The sequence below is a fragment of the Phasianus colchicus genome, chromosome 1, assembly GCF_987193195.1.
Source record: "Phasianus colchicus chromosome 1, bPhaCol1.hap1.1, whole genome shotgun sequence".
NCBI lineage: Eukaryota > Metazoa > Chordata > Aves > Galliformes > Phasianidae > Phasianus > Phasianus colchicus.
The window spans coordinates 42,491,799-42,515,399 of NC_143436.1; the positions used below are offsets into that span (position 1 = coordinate 42,491,799).

The following is a 23,601-nucleotide window of genomic DNA, read 5'->3' on the forward strand; positions in this document are numbered from 1 at the left end:
GGAGACTATCTCCAAGACTGCTCTTATGAAGTCACGTAAAATGTTTCTTACTCCTGTTAAAATCAGATTTTTTTTCGTCTGAAGAGATATAAGCATAACAGTGTAAGAGCAAACTTGGAATGTACAAATGTTCAAAATGTCAGAAAGCTTTACTCCAGAACTAGGAACACCAAAAATGAATATTATAAACCTAGGAAAGAAGTGGCTTTTGCTTTATTCAAGGAAGATGAAGAAGTCTGTTATTATAACTTTTTTCTATTTTAATATTTGGAAGTGACAGTGCTTGATCTTTTTAGAATGATGTCATATCTTCATTTTGGTAGATCCTGTGACACTTCATCCAAGATTTTAATTTTGTCTTCCTGAGAATGCATGCAATAGCAAGGACGTACATTCTTTATAACAGCTAAGGGTAATTTTTTTCACCTAATTACTAGGCTGATGATCACTATCAAGACATATATGACTTCATATTATGGATAAGGCAGTTCAACAGGTTCAGCCTCAGGAGTGGATTTGTTTGAATAAACATTCCCTATACTGATATAAATGGAGAATACAACCAAAAAAATTATATTTTATAAATTTTATAAATTTATAAATTTTATTTCAAGCTATGATATAGGTTACAGTACTTTGACAATATTTCCTTAGAGCTAAAGGATGAAAGCAGTGGCCCCACTGCAGTGCCAGATAAAATGGAATTGAGAAACTACAATTTTCTGCTCATGCAAAGAAAATTATAATTTTTATTCCAGGAAAAGGGTAAAAAATACTACAGATAATGTAACAACTCTCTCACAAAGCTGTACTTGTGAACAGTCTGTAACTGCAGATTATATTGTCAAAACATGAATGCCATTTGAGGCTTAAAATAAAGAGTATGAGGAAACCATTCACCTCAGAGGCAATACTGATCTCTGTCTGCAGGTTCTTCCAACTATGGCACCCTCTTCCTTTTCATTATGCTTCAAAACATGTCTGCTATCTATCAGAATGTTCCCCGAAATGGAAGGGTCATACAATTTTTGGTTGTAATGTTGCTACCTTATTCTCTTTCTTGCGTCAAAGTATATGTATTAATAAGGTATGCAATTTGCTTTGAAATCAAATATCAGAAGATTTCATTAAAGTACTACTGAAAGATCAGAGACAAAGTGTTGTCATGGCTCCACTCTTAAATTTAATTGTGAGATTTAACCTTATGAATTGGTAAAATAGAATTGTAAATATAAATGAATGTGTATTTTTAAACATAGAGATAGCACAATAAGCAGTGTACACAGATGCTTTGACAAGGAATTTATCTGTAATGTATTTTTCTATATACCTTTTAGAGTAAAGGAAAATTTTATTTCCCAATGAAAACAAATTTATTCAGAAGGTTTTTATTTAATTCTAAAGGAGAAAATAAATCATTTCATTCAAGACAAATTTAAAAATATTTATTGTATATATCTAAAAACAAAATCTAGTTGAATTCTGCAGTATGTAACATGCCTTTTTTCTTTAGTGAAGTGCAGTATGCTCATGGTTTTTCTGGAGAATCTTTTACAAGCTCATATTTTAAAATAATAGTGAAAGACAAGGATATCTTCTTTCCTCCCTAGGTGAAAAAGAAGAATTTACTCAGCTGGATACTACTTTAGATGAGAAACTACAAAGGAAAAAAGACTTTACATACCAATGGCTTCATGCACAGCATTCGGATTATGAAACAGCAAGTTCAAAAAATGTGGAGAAGTGAGATCATTGCCTTTAAATTAAATTTTTTATAATTGTAAATTTATTTTGTAAACTGTAACCTGGGTTAATAGTAATGAAACAAACGTAACTATGTAGTTAGCAGATCCTACACCGTGTTTCTAGTTTCCAAACCTGGTACTTTTTAGGAATGTTTTAGTCATTGAGTAGATACTTCTTCCACAGTGATGATGAAATGATACACAGAACCTTATGATAAACTATAATTGTAGGTTTACTTCAGCAGTGCAGTTGGTTTTGTATTGTAAGTAGTATAGGAAGGAGAACTTCATATACCATACAACTTTAATGGTATGTATTATGTTTTTATGTAATTAGATCAAATGTAACATTACCTATCTTGACTGATTTAATTAAGGAAGTAAAACACCCACTTTTTAACCAAATACTGTGTATTAATATTTTGTCACCAAACATCAAACCTTCTTTTACATATTTATGCTGTATATTAATAACATATTATAAACATACTCTCTACTTAATTTTTGTTATTAAACATGTATAATATCGATACCGTTAAAGAAAAGATTAATTTTTTCCCCTAAATTATCATTAAGACATATGTAAGTATATAAATACAATATAAACCATTGATATCTCTGTGAAGTCATTAATGGACACACTGTCAGGCATCTCTAATAGAACTAAACAAGATCGTAAGTAGGCAAGAATTTTAACTCAATTTTCATTTAAAAAGTTATTTGATTATTAATGAAATTGACTACATATTATTATGTTTTATATGGAAAAATATTCCACATTTCTAAACTGTTGAAGAGTCAAGGAAATACATGTAGCAGATATTCTTCAGAAAATGTCAGTCGTATTCCATAGTAGTGAGAATCCAAGAACTTGTTTAAAATAGCTGTCCTGAAAACACGGAGCAGAACATGTAATGATGTTTGAAATGAGATGTAGAAAGTTAAAAAGGTTTTTGGTTGATTGGTTGGTTGCTAATGTTATTGTTTTACCTCTGCAAGTGGACGCTATACACTAATCTTTGTACTGTCATTTTAAATATTATGGTATTTAGTATACCTTTTCTGAATGTAGCAAAACTTCAGCGGAACATCACTGATAAACCGTTTAGAACAGCTGATACATTTATGCAACTGAAAACTATTTTATTCTTATAGAAGATGAAAACTAATATAGTTACCATTTATGTCAGTGCATGTACATGCAGTCATATGTTGTATTTATTGATGTCTACAATTTGAAATTAGTGTTTTATGATCGAATAAACAGCAAATTCTTAATTTTAATACTAGGCACTATTAATTATAATATTATTTTCTCTGATATTTTAACATGTATTTTAACCTTGAAATTGTTTTAAATGCCATAATTGCTAATTTGCTAGATTTGAACTGGAATGTTTCTTTGAAAAGATTCTACATAGGTATTTTAATGAACCCATTACGGTGATATTTATTAAAATTTCCATTCTACATTTTTCCTAGCTGTTTTTTTTTGCCTGAGTTGAATCATGTGATCTGCAACAGTGGACAAGTACAACTTGTGGTAAGAACTTGTTTCCATGTGAAATTTTGCTGAATTCAGCTAGGCCTTTGATGGCATTTTCAAATGTGTATTTGGTATAAAAACAAACAGGAGGGTTTTTTTTGATTGAGTATGATTCTTTAATGTTGTCTCTGTTTCACAATCAAGTTAACCATTGATGGAGACCAGCTTCAGACATGGAAACAAGTATGTGTACATAGAATTCTGGTTTCTGGTGAGACACTGGAACAGACTGTCTAGAGAAGTAATGTATGCCCCATCCCCCAAGGTGTTAGAGATGAGGTTGAATGGGACCTGGAGCAGCCTGACCTAATGGGTGGCAACTCTGCCCATGGGTCTTTAAGGTCCCTTCCAACTAAGCCATTATGTGATTCTTTATTCTATGATTTAAAGTTTCTAAATCAACCTTCAAAATGCTTTAAAAAATAAATATGGTTCAGCACCAACTGTTGACTGAAAACATGTATTTTTGTAAATCAGACAAGCTTAGATGTTCTTAAATTCTGTAAGTCAAGCATCTAAGTCAGTCTAATATCATATATGATTTACTATTAAGTACAGAGCTGTTTCCAAATTGATTCAGTGTTAAATTTACAAGAACTATGTCATATTCACATACATAGGTCACTCCAAAAAGTAATGCCTCACATTTTTTTTTCTTGAAAACTTCAGCAGATACAAAGAATGCGATAACATCATTTGATGGAGCAAGTTCTCAGTTACAAAACATTATTTTTCAACTTACCAACATTATTTATGCATTTTCATCAGCAGTAAACAAGAGCCTGCACACTGTATTTTTAAAAATTTACACAAGCAGAAGTGACCCACTGGTTCAAAGCTGCTGTGTTGGTATTGCTGCCGAAATGCACCACCCACCACTTCACCATTTGGTCTCCATAAACATTCAGTAAGCATCAATGAATGTCAATGAGTGCAATGTTTTCCATGTGCTTCATACACACCTCCATGCCAGATGCCATTCTGTCAGACTGCCCTTCTGCTGCCATCTGCCACATGGCAGCAAAATATAACAGAACGTTGGCGGGAAGTTTCAGCCTCCACTGCCATACCACCAACATCTGACTCTGACATCATGGGCCAAAGTAATAAAATGGGAGGTATTATTTTCAGAGCAGACCTCATGTAAAATGGAAGATGTTACATAAAAAAAGTTTCCACTAGTTACATTATGTGTGGTATGCTGCTAAGATTACATACCTCATTCTGTACTTGGGACAATTTTGGCCTTTTCCAACATCTGTGGTCCAATTTCAGCACCTATGCCGTGCTGTGTTTTAGAAATGCTTCTATAAACTTTTATAAAATTCAAGGTTGAAAAAATGCAATTCTTAGGTTTTTTGAAAGTTCAGTGGCTTAAATCATGATCTGGATAATGTGTGATGAGTTTTAGCTGCAGTAGCACTAATAGTTATTTTCTAGGTAATGTCTAAAGCAGTCATTAATTTGAAGAAATCTTAATCTAATAACGTTATCTAAATTGCACATTAGATAATTATCAGTAAACATACGTACATATAGGTAGAATATTTCCTGTTTGCAGTAAACATGTCTGTCCACAAAAGTCTACAGCAATCCCACAACAATATTATGTGTTGTACCCACATAACTAGAAATGTTATGGGATTGTCACATCCTGAGCCATATTATACATCTATTCCACGTGAATGAAATGTTGAGAAGAATGCAACAGGTCGAAAAATAGAAAAAGGACTAAAATGTATATCTAATCTATATCTATATCTAATATAGAAAACAGCATTGTTTAGGCATTGAAATAATTATATGGTTTGTTTGCTTAGATGTCTGTAGAATTTTGCTTTAAAAGTATATGTACATTTTGTCAATCTTTTAAAGTTCAAACTGATAATTTTACATAATACAACCATGTATGTGCATAGAAAGGCATACTGACTTACACTTTATACTAGGCACTTTAAATTAAACAGTTTTCCTGGATTGCAGTAGAATAGACTTTTCCAGTAATTTTTGTTACATATTTAAGTTACCCACATGGTTAAACTATTGTTCAACATCCAAAATGATTAAGATATAGCTTGAATTTAAACAGTACTTTTTATCTCAGAAGATTAAAGAATAAATAAATAATTTAACATAGGAATAGGGAAATATTCAGGTGTAGAACTGTTCTAAAGGCAAATATTCCTCCTGACAAAAATTAATTTCTAACTAATTGGAAAAAGTTAAAATTAAATGCAGTGACCAGTATAGTCTGAAGTCCAACACAGTACTTTGTGAAAAAGTGTACCAGTATCTTAAATTTCTACTAAATTTTGGCTTTAAGCTATAGAAGTAAATGGCAAGGTTTTAATTATCTTCAGAGGACTTTTAATGAGATTCTTTACAAACCTGAAATTAAGTTTGCTTCAGAGATTAATGCAGCTTTAAAAATTACTTTGATTGTACTTGTGTAAAAACACTTGTCTTTGTTTGAAAGAATGTAGCATAAATTTTGCATGAGAGACAGCCCTATTAAAATCTCGCATATAACCCTGAATAATGTTGTCTACAAGATTATGACACCTCAGCCTTTATGTTGGTATAAACTGGATAATAATTCCATGGAAAGATTAGTTGCTTAGAATACTACAGCCTTCGGGGTTTTTGGAAACAGGGAAATGAGAAAATTTCTGCTGTGGGTTGAAACAGGTTAAATGGAAATAAGAATGATCAATTGCATTGTTTTAAATCATGTTAATCATGTTAATTGCATTATTTCATTTTAAGAGGAAGTAAAAGTTTTCTAAAGATTTTGAACACACGGAGATTACAAACTTATGAGGACTGTAAGTAGGAAGGCCAAAAATGTAGAGAGTTGCCAGGATTCTTTTGAAAGATTCTTAATACTGTTCTTGAAAATAAAAGTGTGACGTTAGCAACAATAATGCAGCCTGCTACCTGCACAAAATAAAGCTTTGTAAAGTCATGATCATTAAACATATAACAGACAGACATCAGGAAGCAAGGAATAAACTTTCTGTGGTATCAAGGGTATGCAGTCACTAAGGAAGAGCAAAAAAATATCTGTATCTTTGGAGTTGCTGGTTTGAAAATTACATGAAGTTTTTTAATGAATTTTACATTAAACAGTGCCTGGATAAAGACAAAGAAATAAAACAGGTCTCTATTTCGACTGAGTTAGACTGGACTACAAAGTTTGTCTGCATTGGAGAAATGCTTCTTTTGGTACAGTGAGCTGGTTTGAACAGGAAGTCTGGAGATTGTCTCCTCCAGAATAACCTACGTTTACAGTCATGGCATTTTTTCCTCAGAGCAAGGATCTGCAGGACTCAACCACCTCAGGAAGAAACTGAGACTCAATCTCTCAAGGCCTGATCCAGCAGTCTGGAAGATACTAGTGTATTGTGCAAAACTTTGGTAACATTACCACCAGCACTTTCTTTCCGAAAGGATTCTGAAAGGAATTGGATCTTTTCAGCCTAGATAGAGAAGGACTTAATTTGCATCCTGGGCTCCACTTCTGAAGTGCTAGAAACTAGAAAATTTAAATGTACCCTATGGTCAGTAATTCCAGCCAACTAGTTCTGCACTGGGAATTTTGTAGCTCACTCTTCTCCAATGTCTTTTCCATGTCAGTGCTGCTGGCCCTCAATATCTGGTTACTAGTATTGTTAGCTAACTGCTTTTGACGTTGAATAGCTTTTTATTTCAAGGAAAGATCCTTATTGTTGAATAAATATGAATTAATTTCTAGGGAAAAAAACGTTACTATCTACCATTTTCAGTGTGTGTTATCTTTCAGGTCAGTATTTTTAACCTTTATCCTACGTGTTGCCATAACAAGGACCTCTGACTAAGCTGAAAGATTATTTTCATTTCTATTTTGCCATACTGAGGTGCAAGTAACATGCCTCATTTCAAAAAGTAGAAGTTGATAATTAATAAAACACTGTTACCTAAAGTATGATTTAAATGCTGACTGATGGATATGATTTCTTAGCAAAAAACTACAAGATTAGATTACTTACTGGGTCTTTGATTGACTGAAGTGATACATGTCCTGGATAAAACATAAATATTGCAGAAAATAATCCAATATGACATCCCTGACATTCAGCTATAACTTAAATTATAGACTGGTCAGTAAATGATCTTAAGCTGTTTAAGGTTTCATCAGCCATCTGCAAGATTGATTTTCTTCAAAATTACTGTACTAAAATGTTTTCTTTCGTTGCCGCACTGACTCAGATCAAAACCACAATTTTAAAATCGGCTCCTATTTACAAAAATGCTTTGACATAGTGCATTTGTTCAGCCTAGGCAACAATAAAGGATTGTGGTATCATTTTGAAGAAGGTTGTTTGACAGACCCTGTTTGTTTATTTGGGGTAATGTGAGCTGCATTCAGAAAATGTTACATTTTATTTCATGATTGTGTACATTCTCTCCCACTGCTTCCAGGCAAGCCCTGTAAGCAGAGAAGACACAGAGTTAGACCTTGTTTCTCTGGCCAGTGGAAGTGCTTTGACTGTGAAGAGAGAAAAAAACAAGCAGCCACACAGGCACTCAAGATCTTCAAGTAAGTTATAGATTTTTTCATTATCAGTTTTAAATATCACTTTAAAAGGCTTTGGGGGAACTGAGCATGCTTAGAAACATTAATATTGCATGGTAATTATCTTTCTGTTACTTTCTTACCTGAAATATTCTCATATATTTTCTACAGTTCTGTTTAAAAGCTGCATCATTAGTATCAATGGCCTTTCTTGTAATTTTAACCCACAGTCACCTGTGACGTATGCTAGGTCTACTGATGACCAAGTTGTTATTTTTTATTTATATTACAGAGCAGAAAAATATTTTATCCTAAAAGTAATATTTTTCTATATTTTCCTTTTCTTTCTTTCTTTCTTTCTTTCTTTCTTTCTTTCTTTCTTTCTTTCTTTCTTTCTTTCTTTGTCTTTCTTTCTTTGTTTCTTTCTTTCTTTGTTTCTTTGTTTCTTTCTTTCTCTTTCTTTCTCTTTCTTTTTTTCTTTTTCTTTTTCTTTTTCTTTTTCTTTTTCTTTTTCTTTTTCTTTTTCTTTTTCTTTTTCTTTTTTTTCTTTTTCTTTTTCTTTTTCTTTTTCTTTTTCTTTTTCTTTTTCTTTTTCTTTTTCTTTTTCTTTTTCTTTTCTTTTTCTTTTTCTTTTTCTTTTTCTTTTTCTTTTTCTTTTCTTTTTCTTTTTCTTTTTCTTTTTCTTTTTCTTTTTCTTTTTCTTTTTCTTTTTCTTTTTCTTTTTCTTTTTCTTTTTCTTTTTCTTTTTCTTTTTCTTTTTCTTTTTCTTTTTCTTTTTCTTTTTCTTTTTCTTTTTCTTTTTCTTTTCTTTTTCTTTTTCTTCCAAAATGGAAAATACAGCTTCATCATAACACTGATCATAATCAAGCCACAGATTTCTTTCGTGTTGATTACCAACTGTGCTGTAATATATACATCCTACAGAACTTACTGTAGATCATTGACAGAGAATCCCTGTATTTTTTAATCAATCTTCAATATTGTACAAATTACCAGAAGAATCTGAATTTGAAAGTTAAAAAAAAATTGTAAAATGCTAGAATTTTCAGATTCATGTTTTATTTTGTATAATGCAGCAGAAGAAAATTTCTAATGTGAAATACTATGTTTTATCATTTGTGTACAATGTGACATTTCAAAATAAATAAAACTTAAAAGCCACAAAAATGTTGTAGAAAATATAAGCAATATTAAATAACTGTAGCAAAATTATTGACATTTCTAAAACTATCTAAATAATGAAGTTCCTTGATAAGTTTTGTCATAAGTATAAATTAGATTGCTTCATAAATTGTATATAATTGTCAATTTTCTAATTATTATTATTATTATTATTATTAATTTAAGCTGACTTTTCACTTTAAAGGAAAATTAAAAGAAAATTCAAGAAAAGCATGTGAAATATTTTCTGTCTATTTTTTTGAAAAGGATTTGGATTAAAGATCTATTTACATTGTATTAATGCACCAAAGGCAAAAAATAAGAGTACAATTTGTCTGTGCTTATTTCCTAGATTTACATTCCTAAAATTGGATTTGATTTAAATTAGCATCCTAGGCTCGATTAAGTGCAGCCATTGAGAAAGAAAAAAGTTCTTTGTCTGTCTGCCATATTCAAAAAGTTCTAATTGCATTCTGAATTTTCCTGTTTCTTACATTGGCTGCTGGTGAAGCACCACCATTTAAATTAGATGAGATTCCTCACTACTATAACCCTGAATTTATTGGCTGTGCTGCAAATGTCAGTGGTAAAATTATCATAATTTTCATTCATATGTTCAGAATAGAATGCTCACTTTTCGGGAATAATTAAGTATTATGCTCTATATTCATATTAATGTATAACTGCTGTCTAGATTGTAACCTACGCTATATTGCCATCTAGAAAAAAAAAGTAAGAATCAACACAGAACTGCCATGTAGAAGTCAGGAACTTTGGTAAAGAAAAAAATGCTATTCCTTTTGAAGAGACTGGTAGAGGAGCAGGGAAAAACAATCCAACTGGCAGAGTCAAAAGTGTGAGAGGGAGAGAAACGGTTTACTGTGTCTGGTAATATATTTATATTTTCACAAAAAACACAGATACTTTAGCATGTTCATTCTCTTTCCCATATTCATTCTCCTTTCCATAGTCAAGGAATTAAGGAAAAAACAGCCCAGGTCTTAATTTTTTCTATTTATGTTTCTGCATCTATAATTTTTGTCATCATGGATTTGAGAAAACTAAACAGTGATGATACATTACATTGAAATGCATACTATTTATTAAACCAGACAATACTTCTATCTTTATACAATTCATCTGCCGTGAATAAACATTTATTATATTAGTTCAATTTGCAAAAGACTGTTGCTCTTCAGTAACTTACAATTAATTATTAGCTCTGTAGTAACCTTCATATGAAAACACTAGATGTTTGCCAATCTTTTTTATATGAGAAACATATTCATTATAACATATTTTCTTGTGTATTCTCAATCATCTTAATTTGTCATTCTGAAATATGTAATTAAGAAGCCTGGAAAGTATTCTAGTGGTTTATTAAATGTATTCCTTTTCAACTAGCACTGAATTAATATTGCCAAAGAGATTTTTAAAAATCCTGTGTCCATGGAGGTTCTTGCATTTGAATTAATTGTTAAATCAAGTCTTCACACAGTTTTCTTTTTCAGGATAATTTGACCTCAGAGATCTGGCAAGTCATAATCAATAAAATGGTCCTAAATTTATCTTACAACAACCATAATGCTTGTTGGTATTCAGAGTTCTTTTTAATTATTGATAGGATGTCCTCAGAAGTAAATGCCATATGGCAGAGATGTTCGTGTATATCAGACATGTTAGGGAGGGATATTATGTATGTTTCATAAATATAATTTAATTAATATAAATTAATTCAGTAACTGCATCAATAAATTTTTCAGATCCTTCAGGCTCTAAAGGGACATCTAAAAATGAGAAGTTATTTTGACTTACATTTACTCAAATAAAAAAGAACCTCAAATATGTGCAGTACTGAAAAAAAAAATGCATTTTATATAATACAACATGACTGATCATGTTTTTATAAAGATACAACATGCATTACTTGCATGTTTTAATTTGGAGTTTCTGGAAAACTACTCAACTTCAACGTACTTTTTGCAGACTTATTTGGGGGTGAGTTCACATCATTTCTAAAGTTAAATCCGGAAAGGAATTTTAACATTGTTACATCCAAAATTAATAGGTGTTTCTGAAAGAATTGGATGGAATAAATTAATTCTAAACTATCTTTATTCTCTTCCTTAACACAGAAATAATTGAAGAGTTAAATAATTCTGTGGACATTATGTATCCCAGTTCAAGAAAAGCATCTATGTATAGCATGTGCTTCTGTGCAATATCTTCAAAGGAAAAATCCACTTTTATGTGTTAAATTTATATTATTAAAAAGAATGGGGAAAAAGGTAAACAAACAAACAAACAAACAAATAAATAAAGGAAGAGTAGAAAGATAAACTCAAGAAAGAGTAGAAAGTGTCCAGTGAGGCTAATTAGTTATCTATCTATTTGAGGACCCTGCATGGTCCTTAGTTCTAGAAATTATAGTTATTTCTTTCTTTCTGCTCACTGATAATGGATTTTTTTTTTTTTTCTGTTTCTTGAGATTTTAGGGGAGATTGTTTTGTTTTGATTTCTTTTGTTTGTTATTTTTTGTCCATACTTGTCTCTCCACTGATCTTGATCTCCATGATACCTTGTGCCAGTGAGTTACAAAAGGCAGTATGTTAAAATGACCTTTTGATGACTTCATTTTCTACGTTTCAATTTTACATAAACTCACCTTGCTTTTGTAAAAGCAAGAAGAAAAGCAGAAAAGAAAGACTTTCCTGATGGGTACCTTCTCTGTAATACATACACATGAGCTGTAATGATTAGTAGCTTACACAGTTATGTAAGAATCGAATCTTAGCCCTACACTTGTCAGTAGTTTTCTTAACTCCATGAATATTGTCATGAATTTGTGGTTATAAAATCTGTTTGTGAGTACTTTCCTGAACACTGGTAATGTAGTTGACACTAAGTTATAAGATAGACATAGAAATTAAGTAATTATTTTTTGATAACTAGCTAGATAGTAATTTTTATACTAATAAACAGTTCTTGAGTGGGTTTTGACAATCATCAGTTCTATTCTATCAGTCCATTCTACGTCTATGCAACCAGTGTTGCACATTTACTCTCCTATATATCTGCATTGTCCACCTCATTATTTTCTTTGCTCTAAAATAGTCTTAATTTTCTTTTCCATCTTATCTTGTGAGATTCAATCTTTTGCCTGGAATTTACGAAATAACTAGAATTTGTAAGCAGAACGTGGTGGGGGCTTCTAATTGTTATTTAAAATACTACCTGGTATTCTTAATTCTTCTCTCCCCTGAATTTTTGTCTTTCTGATTTCAGTAAAACAATGTTTTTCAGGAAACAAAACAAAACCAGAAAGAGAAGAAGAAACAAAATTTGGGGCCCATTTTTTTCATTCCTTAATCACCCCTATGCTAAAGATAGACTTTAAATATAGTGTCCACTGCAAAACGTTTATCATTTCTTAGATAAATTCTAACTCTACCACTTTCTTAGTCTGCAAAATTAAATTAAATTAATGAAATTTATTAATAATGTACTTACTGTTCTTTCAACTGAATGGAAAACAAAAACTGACAAACTTCTGCAGTATTTTTTATTTGACATTCCTTTTTACATATTCCAATTATTATTCTTCCTTTTGAAAGAACCCCTGATTTTTTTTATTGCCTTCCTTTCTTTTGATGAACCAGAATCCCTGAGAAAATGTTCACCTTTGTCGTAAGCTGTGCATGATGCAGCTTTACTTCTTAAAAAAATTCTGCTTTTCTACTCCTCTCCTATTAGTATTGTCTGTATATCCCAGTTCCATAAATACTGTCTTTCATTTAGGATTTGTAAACTCTTTGTCTGCAGAAAACATGTCATTTTTAAATTTTCTCTTTATTCCTTTATTCAAGAAGGTTGTGAGATGTCTTTTTTTGTTTGTCTGTTTTGTTTTGTTCTTAGTCTCCATTGCAAATTAGAAGTTTGTCATAGAAGTTACAGAAACTAAGAAACGTTTTCAAATCATGGGATCAAATATAGAGATACTTATTTAGCAGTCCTTTCAATTTTTTTGCCATTTACCTATTTAGTACAATTCCTTGAAGATAATAGTGAAGTTTTTGCTTTCTCCTTAGAAATACGTAGAAATGCTGTAAACATATGAAGATATTTATAGTACTTATTACTTTTCCACAGTAAAATTCTGCACTCAGTCTACCAAAACCACAACTATATTAGGAATAAAGCCATCTCTTCTGTAAGCCACATCTGGTAGTATGATCACATAAATGTTAGGACATGCATTTTGTCCAGTACAAGATGATGAGACAATTCAGTATTCTGAATATTTTTCTGCTCAGACAATGAATAAATAAAATGGATGAAAAAGAGTTGCACAGTTCTGAAGTAGTTAAAATTTACTAGGTTTTGTTGCTTATTGTTTTGAACATAGTTTCAGTATAATGGAAATTAAAAAAGAGATAAAATCCATACAGTGACACTGACATCCATGTAGTTTAGATACTCACTTGAAATCTTGGGACTATTAGTCCTACCGCAAGGATTTCTGCCATGTAAGAGTAAATAGTAGCAGTTTTAGGTTCTCTTTGATGTGAAAGATTTGACATATAGCTTCAAAAATATTTCGCAAATCAGTGCACAGGAAGACGTACAGTTCTATAAGGTTGTTGCAGTAGATGGCAGCATTTTTTTTTCCCCAATGCAATCTTTATTTTCTTTCCTTATTCTCTTTTTCATTGCTAACTTTACCTTTGCTCTCTAACTGTAACTCCTTCAAATATGATCAGTTCTTATTTCTGCCTTGTTCTAGCATAAGCTTTCTCTCCGATCCGTTCTTAGCTTTCTTTTCCATCAGTGAATTAAGTCTGTTTCCACAGATCCTTGTCTGATTACTTGCTTTCCCCTCTCTCTAATCTCTATACTACCTAGCTAGCTAATATTCCTAAAATTTAGTATCTCCTACTTTAAATCTCCAAGTTTATTTGCCGTGTCTTAGTGTACTATTTAGGCACTAAATAGCAGACTCTTAATCTACTTATTCTCAACATCTTTTATTATCACTACCTATATATATCCACTACTCTGGATAATTTAAGGGAGTTAGGGCCAATTTAGTGCCTGTAGTGCCTTCTTCATTCTTTCTTAATCTGCCCTTGCCAGTTCACAGTGCCTTTCTTCCCCACAGTTTCTCTCTTCTCCCAAGGTCAGTCTGTGTCTTCTGCCACCTATATCAGGGAATTGTTTCAGCGCACTTCTAGCCTTTATTTCATTTCTTTCTCAGATTTTTACCCCAACTCTCTGCTCATTCTTCCATTTTTTTTTTCCTATAAGAGCTTCTTATCCTCATCTTTGCAGTTACTGTAGCTAGAATCTGAGAGCATATAATAGAGGGCATATAACAAGCAGGCTGTTTAGTTCCCTGACCTAACATGACTTTCAACACTATTTTTAGGAATAGTCTTGATTAGCTCCATGTAACATCACAGTAAAGCATATTTCCTTGTTGACTGATGTTTTAGGGAAGATAGCCAAAAAAAATCAAGAACATTCCCTCCAATTGCAGAGAAACTTTAATTTGTATATACTTGATCAAATTTGGACAGATTCTAAAAGCAAAGATCTGCAAGTTGGCAGATTTCAACTCATTTCTACAGAGGACAACATAAATATCTCACGTTTTTTGCTTAGAAGTGACCAGCCTTTCAGAAAACTTCAGCCAAAGGCAGTTACTCAATCTGCAGTTTTTGTCCTAAATTACCAAACTTTGGAAATAGGTAAGGAACTGGAGTAGAAAGGAGTTATTGAACTTTAATAGCCAGTGATGCTAGAAGTCCTGTTTATGTGAAGGCCACTCTGAAACTAGTGCCTCCTATTTTATTATCTTGGCCCATGACATCAGAGGCAGATGTTGGTGGATAGCAGTAAAGGTTGAATCTTCATCAAAATTCCATTACATTTTGATGCTGTGTGACAGATGACAGCAGCAGGGTCTGTCAAAATGGCATCTGACATGGAAATGCTTACGGAGCAAAGGCATGTCATTGAAATCAAAGGTGTGTCACTGAAATGCTCCTGGTGGAAGAAATGGCACCCACTGATGTTCATCGACACTTGCTGAATGTTTATGGAGACCAAACAGTGGATCTGAGTGCAGTGGGATGTTGGTTTTCATTTCAGCAGTGCTGACAGAGACAATAGGTCACCTCCAGTGGTGCAGATTGTTGCAAGTACAGCATGTAGGCTCTTTGTCATTGCTGGGAAAGATGCATAGCTGGTGGTGGTGACTGTGTTGAAAAATAGAATTTTATAGCTGTAATTTACTCTATCAAGTAGTGTTAGTGAGCTCTGTATCTGTTGTGATTTCCATGGAAATAAACAGGAGACATTAATTCTGGAGCAACCTGTGTAGTTAGGATTATGTTGTATTTTGCAGGAATATGTTTAGGTTCTTATAGTTTTTGTGTTATTTTGTTTTCATGTGTAGAAAATGATTAATAAATATTTGTAACTTATGTCAATATTTTTGTAAATAGTTTCTGTAGGAATTCCTTTATGTGTGTGAGTTTCACATTGAGAGTTTAGATTATTCAAGTATGTAATTTCCAGTATGATCTGATTAGAATAGCATCAATGTATGATTTAACAAAAAACTGTTTAAATTCATTATTTCTATAAAATACTAAGATTAGTCTCCAGTCCTACAAACTTGAAGTCAGAGACACCTAGAAACAAAATTAATACTTTTCACCTCTCTCCTTCCCCCCAAACCCTCATCCAAAAATGATTACATTTTATATTCAAATCTCCACAGAGAAGGGCCATACATCTTTACATATTATGTGGGATTTCATGTAAGATGCTCTTGAGTCTTCTTGATACTATTCAAATATAAGTCTGAAATATAAATACATTATGTAAATTTAAAATGCAATAAATACATGCTTATTTTTGTTTTAAGGTTAATAAGTCAACTAAAGAAAATAAATAAAAGGGGGAACTAATATTTTGTGATCTGACTTCAATATAGCCATAAATAACAATATTAAAAAAGCAACTCATCTGAGATTTTAGCATTCACCTTTGTCATAGACCTGCTGAACCTAACTTCTTTCCAGAGCTCAAATTGATGTAAATGCTTTGCTGCTAAAGATTCGTTCTGGTCACTTTCATTAAGATGTTGAATTTTTCTTCCATGCATTCTTATGCTGTATTTGCTCTTAAGTAATACAATATGGTAAGGACTTTGAAATTATCTCTCCAGACACACAATGTTAGGTGGATCGATAAATATCCTATGACGTCTACTATGCATCATAAAATTTCTATCATAACCTGTTTAACCAAGCTTTTCTTCTTGAACACCAAGTATTTTATTCAAAGCATTTTACATATTGCATTACTTATCAAAACAGAGGATATGTAAACCTTGACATTTGTTAAAAGACCCAGGCTTTAACCAAAAAAGACCAGAACAAATCAATAGCAGAAAACAGATTAAACAACAGAAAAGTGACTGCTTAGAAATAGAAGCATGTTAACCAGGCCCATGACAAGCTTTCAGCACGTAGTCAAAGGAAATGGTTATTTGATATATACAGGCATCTGAATGTATCTCAGGATATAGTGGAGACTCCTACAGTTGAAAGTTACAATTAATTGAAAGTATAGTACATTACTGTTACAGCCTTAATCTCCTGAAGCCCACTTTGGCATAGGAGAAATTAAATTGCTTTTTTGGCTATGATTTTGTTCCCATATGAGGGGGTATTAGAATAACTATATATCATGTTAAATTACACTTAATACACTTATCTGGTCCTATTTAACTCTAGTAACCCTAAACGTTAAGTATTGCTGCCATTGTTGTTATTATATTATTATATTGATAATAATTATTATTACTATGGATGTCAAAAGTACTGATATTTTACAGACTAAAACGAATATATTACTTCTAGTTTCTATTTAGTAAAGACATTTATGGGCTTGAAAGGATGTGAAACTTTCTGTTGCCTTTTATTTAGTCCTCTTACAAATACACTCGTGGAAGATAACATGGAAAAAAATATTATTGTCATGATTAAAATTATTCATAAGCCAGAAACCTGGGTGTGCATACCTGTGCACACTCGAAAGCTATGCCTTATAAATTGCTATACAGAAAAATCAAACTGTACATTTTATTTTTCCAATCAAAAATTTCTGATAATACTCATTTTATTCACTCATTTATGCTAACACCTGAAGTGCTTGTTTGCAAGACACACATTGTAGACTAGGGAAAAACTGAGGTATTGTAAATATAACTTTTCTGTAAAAACTGTCCATTGTATTGCTTTTAGTAACTCTACAGGACAAAGTTAAAAGCTCCCTGGAGAAAAAAAATGGTACTGAGATGTAAAGTAAAACTTTCAAATAGAGTACATTCTGAAAAAGCATGTAAAGTATCTCACCATTTTTAGATATTTTAATTATGCCTGAATATCTGACCTTGCAGCATTTTAGACATATGTGTGGAACAACAAAATGTTTTCATTTGCAATAGTTTTTTAGTGAATCCTTTCTTTATTCTTCCATACACTGAACCAAGCATCCTCCCCACTTTTTGTTATTTTCTCACCTTTTCTTAAATTAAAAAAAAAAATCTCATAAATCAATAAAATCAGGGGAAAACTTCCCCTGAGCAGGTATAAACACATTTATCTCCAAGGAGATAAATCAAAAAGCCCAAGAAGTATAAATAAACACAACAAATATAAACACATTAAAAAATATGAAAGATTTCAGTTATCTATTATTAATTTAAATATGATTTCTTAAAACATGTTACTAAATAAATAAATAAATAAATAAATTCAGCTATATTTGTGAGAATCACTTGTAGATGAAATCTCTTAATTCAAAATGGTGTCAATGGTGTCGGTGTCTCTTTCCTTCATTCTCTCAATCTAGACAAATTTCTAGCCTTCTGATGTGAACTAGTTTTTATCAAATATTTCTGAAGGAAAAAATTGCCTGCTTTAAAAATGTAGAATTAGAAGACCTTTTGTCAACATTGACAGTAATTGAGCTAAGTTAATTTTAATTTAAACAAGATGTTTTTATTTCTCACAGGACTCTACTTAGGTGCTTGCTTTAAATTTGCGTACAGGTATTCCTCAAAGGTTTGTCACAAAAGTGTCCCTGCCTGAATTCTTGATGAAACTGCAAAGGACATGAATTAAAAATAAGCATGTAACCTTAGGGGTACGTGTACATGTACATCATTTTAGTCCTATATTTGCAGTGCATTCCATTTGTATATTTTCAATGTTCCTTCTTCCATTAAACTCTATGAGAAGGAAATGCAAGAAAATTCTTTCTCAGAGTTGGCTAATACCTTCAACATAAATGAACTGTTTCTTTGCCTACAACTTTCAATCATAATTAATATCTAAGTCACTAGCAATTCTGTGAATATAATGTCTGAGAATTAATTATAACATGAATAGGAGTAAGCAAACTGTTATGCTTCTGTATCAGTCTCACTCATATTTCTGAGAATTCTTCTGTAGGGTACTGTTTGTTCATTCCCCATGCCAGTTCTGTTTTTCATCACTCCAGCTAGACCAACAACTAGAACAGCAATGCTGATAATAATACCCATCTCTTAATATTATTGAGCTCATATCACAAATACATTCTCAGAAGAGAAGCATGACTATATCCACTTCAAAGATGGGAAGGTGGAACATAGAAAGGGAGCAAATGAGGGAACTGGGGCTGTTTAATCTGTAGAAAAGGATGCTGAGGGGAGACTTCATTGCTTTCATTAACTACTGAAAGGAGCTTGCAGTGAGGAAGCTGTTAGTCTCTTTTCTCAGATGACAAGTGATAGAATGCAAGGCAGTGGCCTCACATTACACAAGGGGAAGCTTAGATCAAATCTCAGGAAGAATGTCTTCTCAGAAGAGGTGGTTAGGCACTGAAACATACTTCCTGTGATTGAGTTCCACTCTCCACGTAGATGTGGTGCCTATGGAAATAATTTAGCAGTAGACTTGTATTGTTAGGTGAATGGATGAACTTGATGATCTAAAAGGTCTTTTACAACCTAAATGATTCCATAGTTCTATAATTTGCAGGGTGTGTACTTTTCCATTCTATTTTCAAGGAATATTTTCATTCTAAATTAGTTGATCATTCCCTATAATTATTTTATTTTATTTGGCTGAAAGTGCCTTCCATCCTTCCACCATGTGAAGGGTGGAAAGGATACAGAGTAGTCTATGCTTTGATAAACACTGTCTAGATCACTACTGTAGGTAACGACTAAAGCAGACCTTAGGAAATCTAACCAGCGCTTCAGGCTGCATAAAGGAAAAGAGAGCCATGACAACCAGACTTTGAGATATCCTGTGGTTTGTTAAACCTGGATTCAAGGAAACAGAGAGTATTTGAGATTTTGAAAAAATACCTTCAGGCTGAGAAGTTATCCTGCCCTATTACTGAGACCACAAGGTCAACAAATTCTGAGCTATGATTCTCACATAGAAAGTTGTTTTATCAGATTATATGCACTCAAAATTAATAAGATGTTATGTTATACTTACAAAATATTTTGCAACAATACCCTCTAAGCAATGTATCAATCACTTGCAATTAAAAATTTAAAAAATAATAATTTGTAAACTATTGACCCTGTAGTTTAGACAAGCATAATTCATGCTATGACAGATACAGCTGTCTTCATGCCACAATAAAAGCATATATTACTAACTCATAAGGACTTTTCACAAGTATCTTGTAGCAAACTACAGCAAGTCTTTAGGGATTTTTTAATGGAATAATAATATACCTTTCATAGTAATGGTAAGGCTATATATCACTTCCAAAGAATTGTGTACAATATTAAGTGGAAACCCAAGAAATCTACGTATACAGATTTCTAAAGTCCATCATGAAAATAATACTTAGCAGTATAGATAGGTTCATAAACAAGTGAAGTTGTTAGTCCAGAAATAATTCAGGTTAGGCAAGCAGAATGTGGTCAACTTCCTGTTTTGCTGCATTGGACTGTATCACTTTTAAACTAATTTTCAAATTTATTATTGTTGGGTTTGTTCTGACATTTCTGTTTATTCAATTTTCAGAATTAAATAATAAAAATATTTCTTTCATCAAAATACATAAGTAACTGGTATGCCTCATTTATCTTTATCATTGATAGAATCTTAAAGATGAGTATATAGGAGAGTCTATCTTCATCATATACTTGCCCAGAGCATTTTTTCAGTCTAAACATGTAATAGATACTTCCTTTTATTTTCCTTTTCCTTTTTTTTTTCTTTCTCTATCTCCTTTTTTTTTTTTTTTTTTAGGCTTTTTTTTTTATGGGGAGAGATGTTCAACAGCAGTTTATTGTACAATCTTTTTGTTGTTTGAAAACTTTTCCAACTACAGAAAAAAAAATCTTTAAGCAAGAGGCACAATATTTTTAATAGTATTATTTTTTTCTTCAAGTTTCATTGAGCAGCTAATTTACTAATTCGAAGATCTCAGTTTTCAGTTAAAGTATTATGGTCAAAAGAATTAATAGAATGTATACGGCTTGATTAAACAGCTACTTTGTTTTTTAATAAAAGCCTTTCCGCACTAGAGATATCTGCTACTATTTGAGGTGTTAAAAGGATCTAAAGATAAGGAAATGAGGAATACTGCAAAGGCATGACTCTAGCACTTAAATCCTTTTACAAATAGACTTATACTTGAGTATATCCAAAGAAAAAAATGAATTTACTACATTTATAGAGAGAGTAAACAAGCCCACTAAAAATATGGTAATTTGTGTAGTAATTTTTCTGTTTGCTTTCATAAGGTCTTTGAGTTTGCTTGTTTGTTTTTCAAAAACTACTGCCTTGTGAAAAATACCTGTATGACTTTTAATTCAGGAAAGAATACATAATTATAAAAAGCGTGCTATCAAATTGGACATATGGATATATTTTATTGTACTAAAAACAACATGATACAGTGAAATTTATGTTTATTTGCTTGTTTGTTTTAATTTCATGTATCTGTTTGTTTCTTAGGAAAGAATATATCTTCTCCAGAAAGATCACATTTGGGTCCATCCTGTAGAGAACGGATATCATTTCGAGACCATCCATTGCAGTTCAGTGGAGGATGGGGAACAGGCAAAAAGAGGCAAAAGGTTAAAAATATTAGCTGAATATTGAAGATTATTTAACTAAATGATTCAATCAAATTTTTGGTTCCCAAAACATATGGAGAACTGTTTTCTTTTAAGACTGTGAATATATATACGTTTATATTTTAGTTTATAAGCAGTTTCAGTTAACTAAATATGACTTATTTTATTATACATGGTTACAGTGGTTTGGATTTTTTTCAGGTCAAATTGTTTTGTAGCTGTCAGTAGATTATCTTAGTTTGTCATTTCAATTGCTTGTATGTTTATGTGGTGTAGGGTGCAGAATCAATTAGCTCAAGAAGAATTGTTGTTCAACAAGTAAGTTAAGGCTTGCTTACAAAAACTGGTCAGGATGTGGAGATGTATCAATATTTCATGCCCATATGATACATGCCATATATAAAAACTGTAAATTCTCATTTTCTCACAAATAAAGTACATGCTTATAAACCATGTTTTAGACTGTAACAACCAACGTCATTCTTTAAAATGTCTGTTGAAAATGTTTTACCAAAGCAGCAAAAATTCACAGCATATTAGAAATGTGCAAATAGTGAGAATGTATCTTTTTTTTTCTTTTATACAGCATTATGAGAAATGCTCTTGAGTTTTACCCTAGCATATTGTAATAATATGATAAAGCAACCTATTAAAATTTCATAATTTAAAATATTTCTAACATTTCTAACATTCTAAATTTCCTAGATTATTAAATAAATATGTAAATAAATAAGTACATTTACTAACCTCTTGTTTTGTGCTGGTCTAGTGTACTACTACATCTACAATATGCTGTTAACCCAACTCTGTTTTTTCATGCAGCCAGATTCCTTCAAACCCATGTAAAAAAAGCCTGATATCTATAGAAAGAAACAAAATATATTATATTTAAACTATTCATACTACTGCAAAGTAGAAACCCTGAAGCGGATATGTAACTCATTACTTCTCCTGAATTTTTTTCTCATTGTCAAACTAGGCAGAAGAGGTTCTTCGGTTTCAAAGCCTAAAATTATTTTAATGTTTTCCACTCTGGGGGTTGAAATTGCTAATTGGATCTAGAGGAGTCTGCTTTTGGATTTCTTCATCTGTTTTTCTCCAGTATTGTAAAGCCTCAATCCCTTACAGAGTGAGAGAGGTGGAGAGGGTAATGGGGCTTGAAAATTCAGTCAGTAAAGAAGATAAAATCATATATTGTATCTGTTTTTAAAATGTACTTAAATTTCATATGGCATTATTTTGGGAGGTGCTTTTATATGCTAACATGCATATGTGACTGTGGATTGAAAGTAGTTATCTCCATTTTTGTGAATGCTCATATGGTTGGCAGGAAGTATTGATCTGTATGGGGGAAGGAAGGTCCTGCAGGAAGATCTGAGTAGGCTGGATCGCTGGTCACAGAATCACAGAATTGTAGGGGTTTCGAAGGGACCTCCAGAGATCATTGAGTCCAACTTTCCTGCCAAAGCAGGTTCCCTACACCAGGTCACACAAGTAGGTGTCCAGGCAGGTCTTGAATATCTCCAGAGAAGGAGACTCCACAACCTCCCTGGGCAGCCTGTTCCAGAGCTCCGTCACCCTCACCGTAAAGAAGTTCTTGCGCACATTTGTGTGGAACTTCCTATGCTCCAGTTTCTGGCCATTTCCCCTTGTCCTATCTCCACACACTGCTGAAAACAGTCTGGCCTTGTCACTCTGCCCCCCACATCTTAGATATTTATAGACCTGGATCAGGTCTCCTCTCAGTCTTCTTTTCTCAAGGCTAAACAGACCCAGTTCACTTAGCCTTTCTTCATAGGGGAGATGCTCCAGGCTGTTCACCATCTTTGTGGCCCTCTGCTGGACTCTTTCCAAGAGATCCCTGTCAAGGATCTTGGTCTGAGGCCAATGGGATGAAGTTTAACATGACCAAGTGCTGACCCCTGCATTTTGGCCACAACCACCCCAAGCAACACTACAGGCTTGAGGAAAAGTGACTGGAAGACTGCGTAAAGGAAATGGGCCCAGGGATATTGGTTGACACTTGGCTGAACATGAGCCAGCAGTGTGCCAAGGTGGCCAAGAAGGCCAATGGCATCCTAGGTTGTATCAGAAATAGTGATGCCAACAGGAGCAGGGAAGTGATCATCCCTCTGTACTCAGCACTGGTGAGGCTGCACCTCGAGTACTTAACTGTGTTCAGTTTTGGGCCCCTCACTACAGGAAAGACATTGAGGCCCTGGAGCGTGTTCAGAGAAGGGCAGTGAAGCTGGTGAACGGTCTGGAGTGCAAACCTTGTGAGGAGCAGCTGAAGAAGCTGGGATTGTTCAGTCTGGAGGAGACTCAGGAGAGACATTATCAGTCTCTACAACTATCTGAAGGGAGGTTGTGGTGAGGTGGGGATCAGCCTCTTCTCCCATATAACTAGCGATTGGACTAGAGAGAGTGA

General features: G+C 32.7%; 1 protein-coding gene across 6 annotated transcripts in view; it reads left to right on the top strand.

The window, feature by feature from the left end:
• LRRIQ1 (leucine rich repeats and IQ motif containing 1) overlaps positions 1 to 21,810 on the top strand; it is a 99,134-nt gene extending 77,324 nt beyond the window's left edge. For 4 of the 6 annotated variants that reach the window (XM_090139408.1, XM_090139418.1, XM_090139410.1 and 1 more), the window contains 4 exons: positions 1,611 to 1,743; positions 3,228 to 3,288; positions 7,753 to 7,870; positions 21,052 to 21,810. In XM_090139408.1, the coding sequence (XP_089995534.1) occupies positions 1,611 to 1,743; positions 3,228 to 3,288; positions 7,753 to 7,870; positions 21,052 to 21,191 (452 nt within the window). In that variant the 3' untranslated portion in view covers positions 21,192 to 21,810. Of the gene's footprint in view, positions 1 to 1,610; positions 1,744 to 3,227; positions 3,289 to 6,602; positions 7,871 to 21,051 lie in introns of those variants that run through there. The other 2 variants (XM_090139421.1, XR_016466171.1) reach the window with 2 other exon arrangements.
• Positions 21,811 to 23,601: the final 1,791 nt, after the last annotated feature.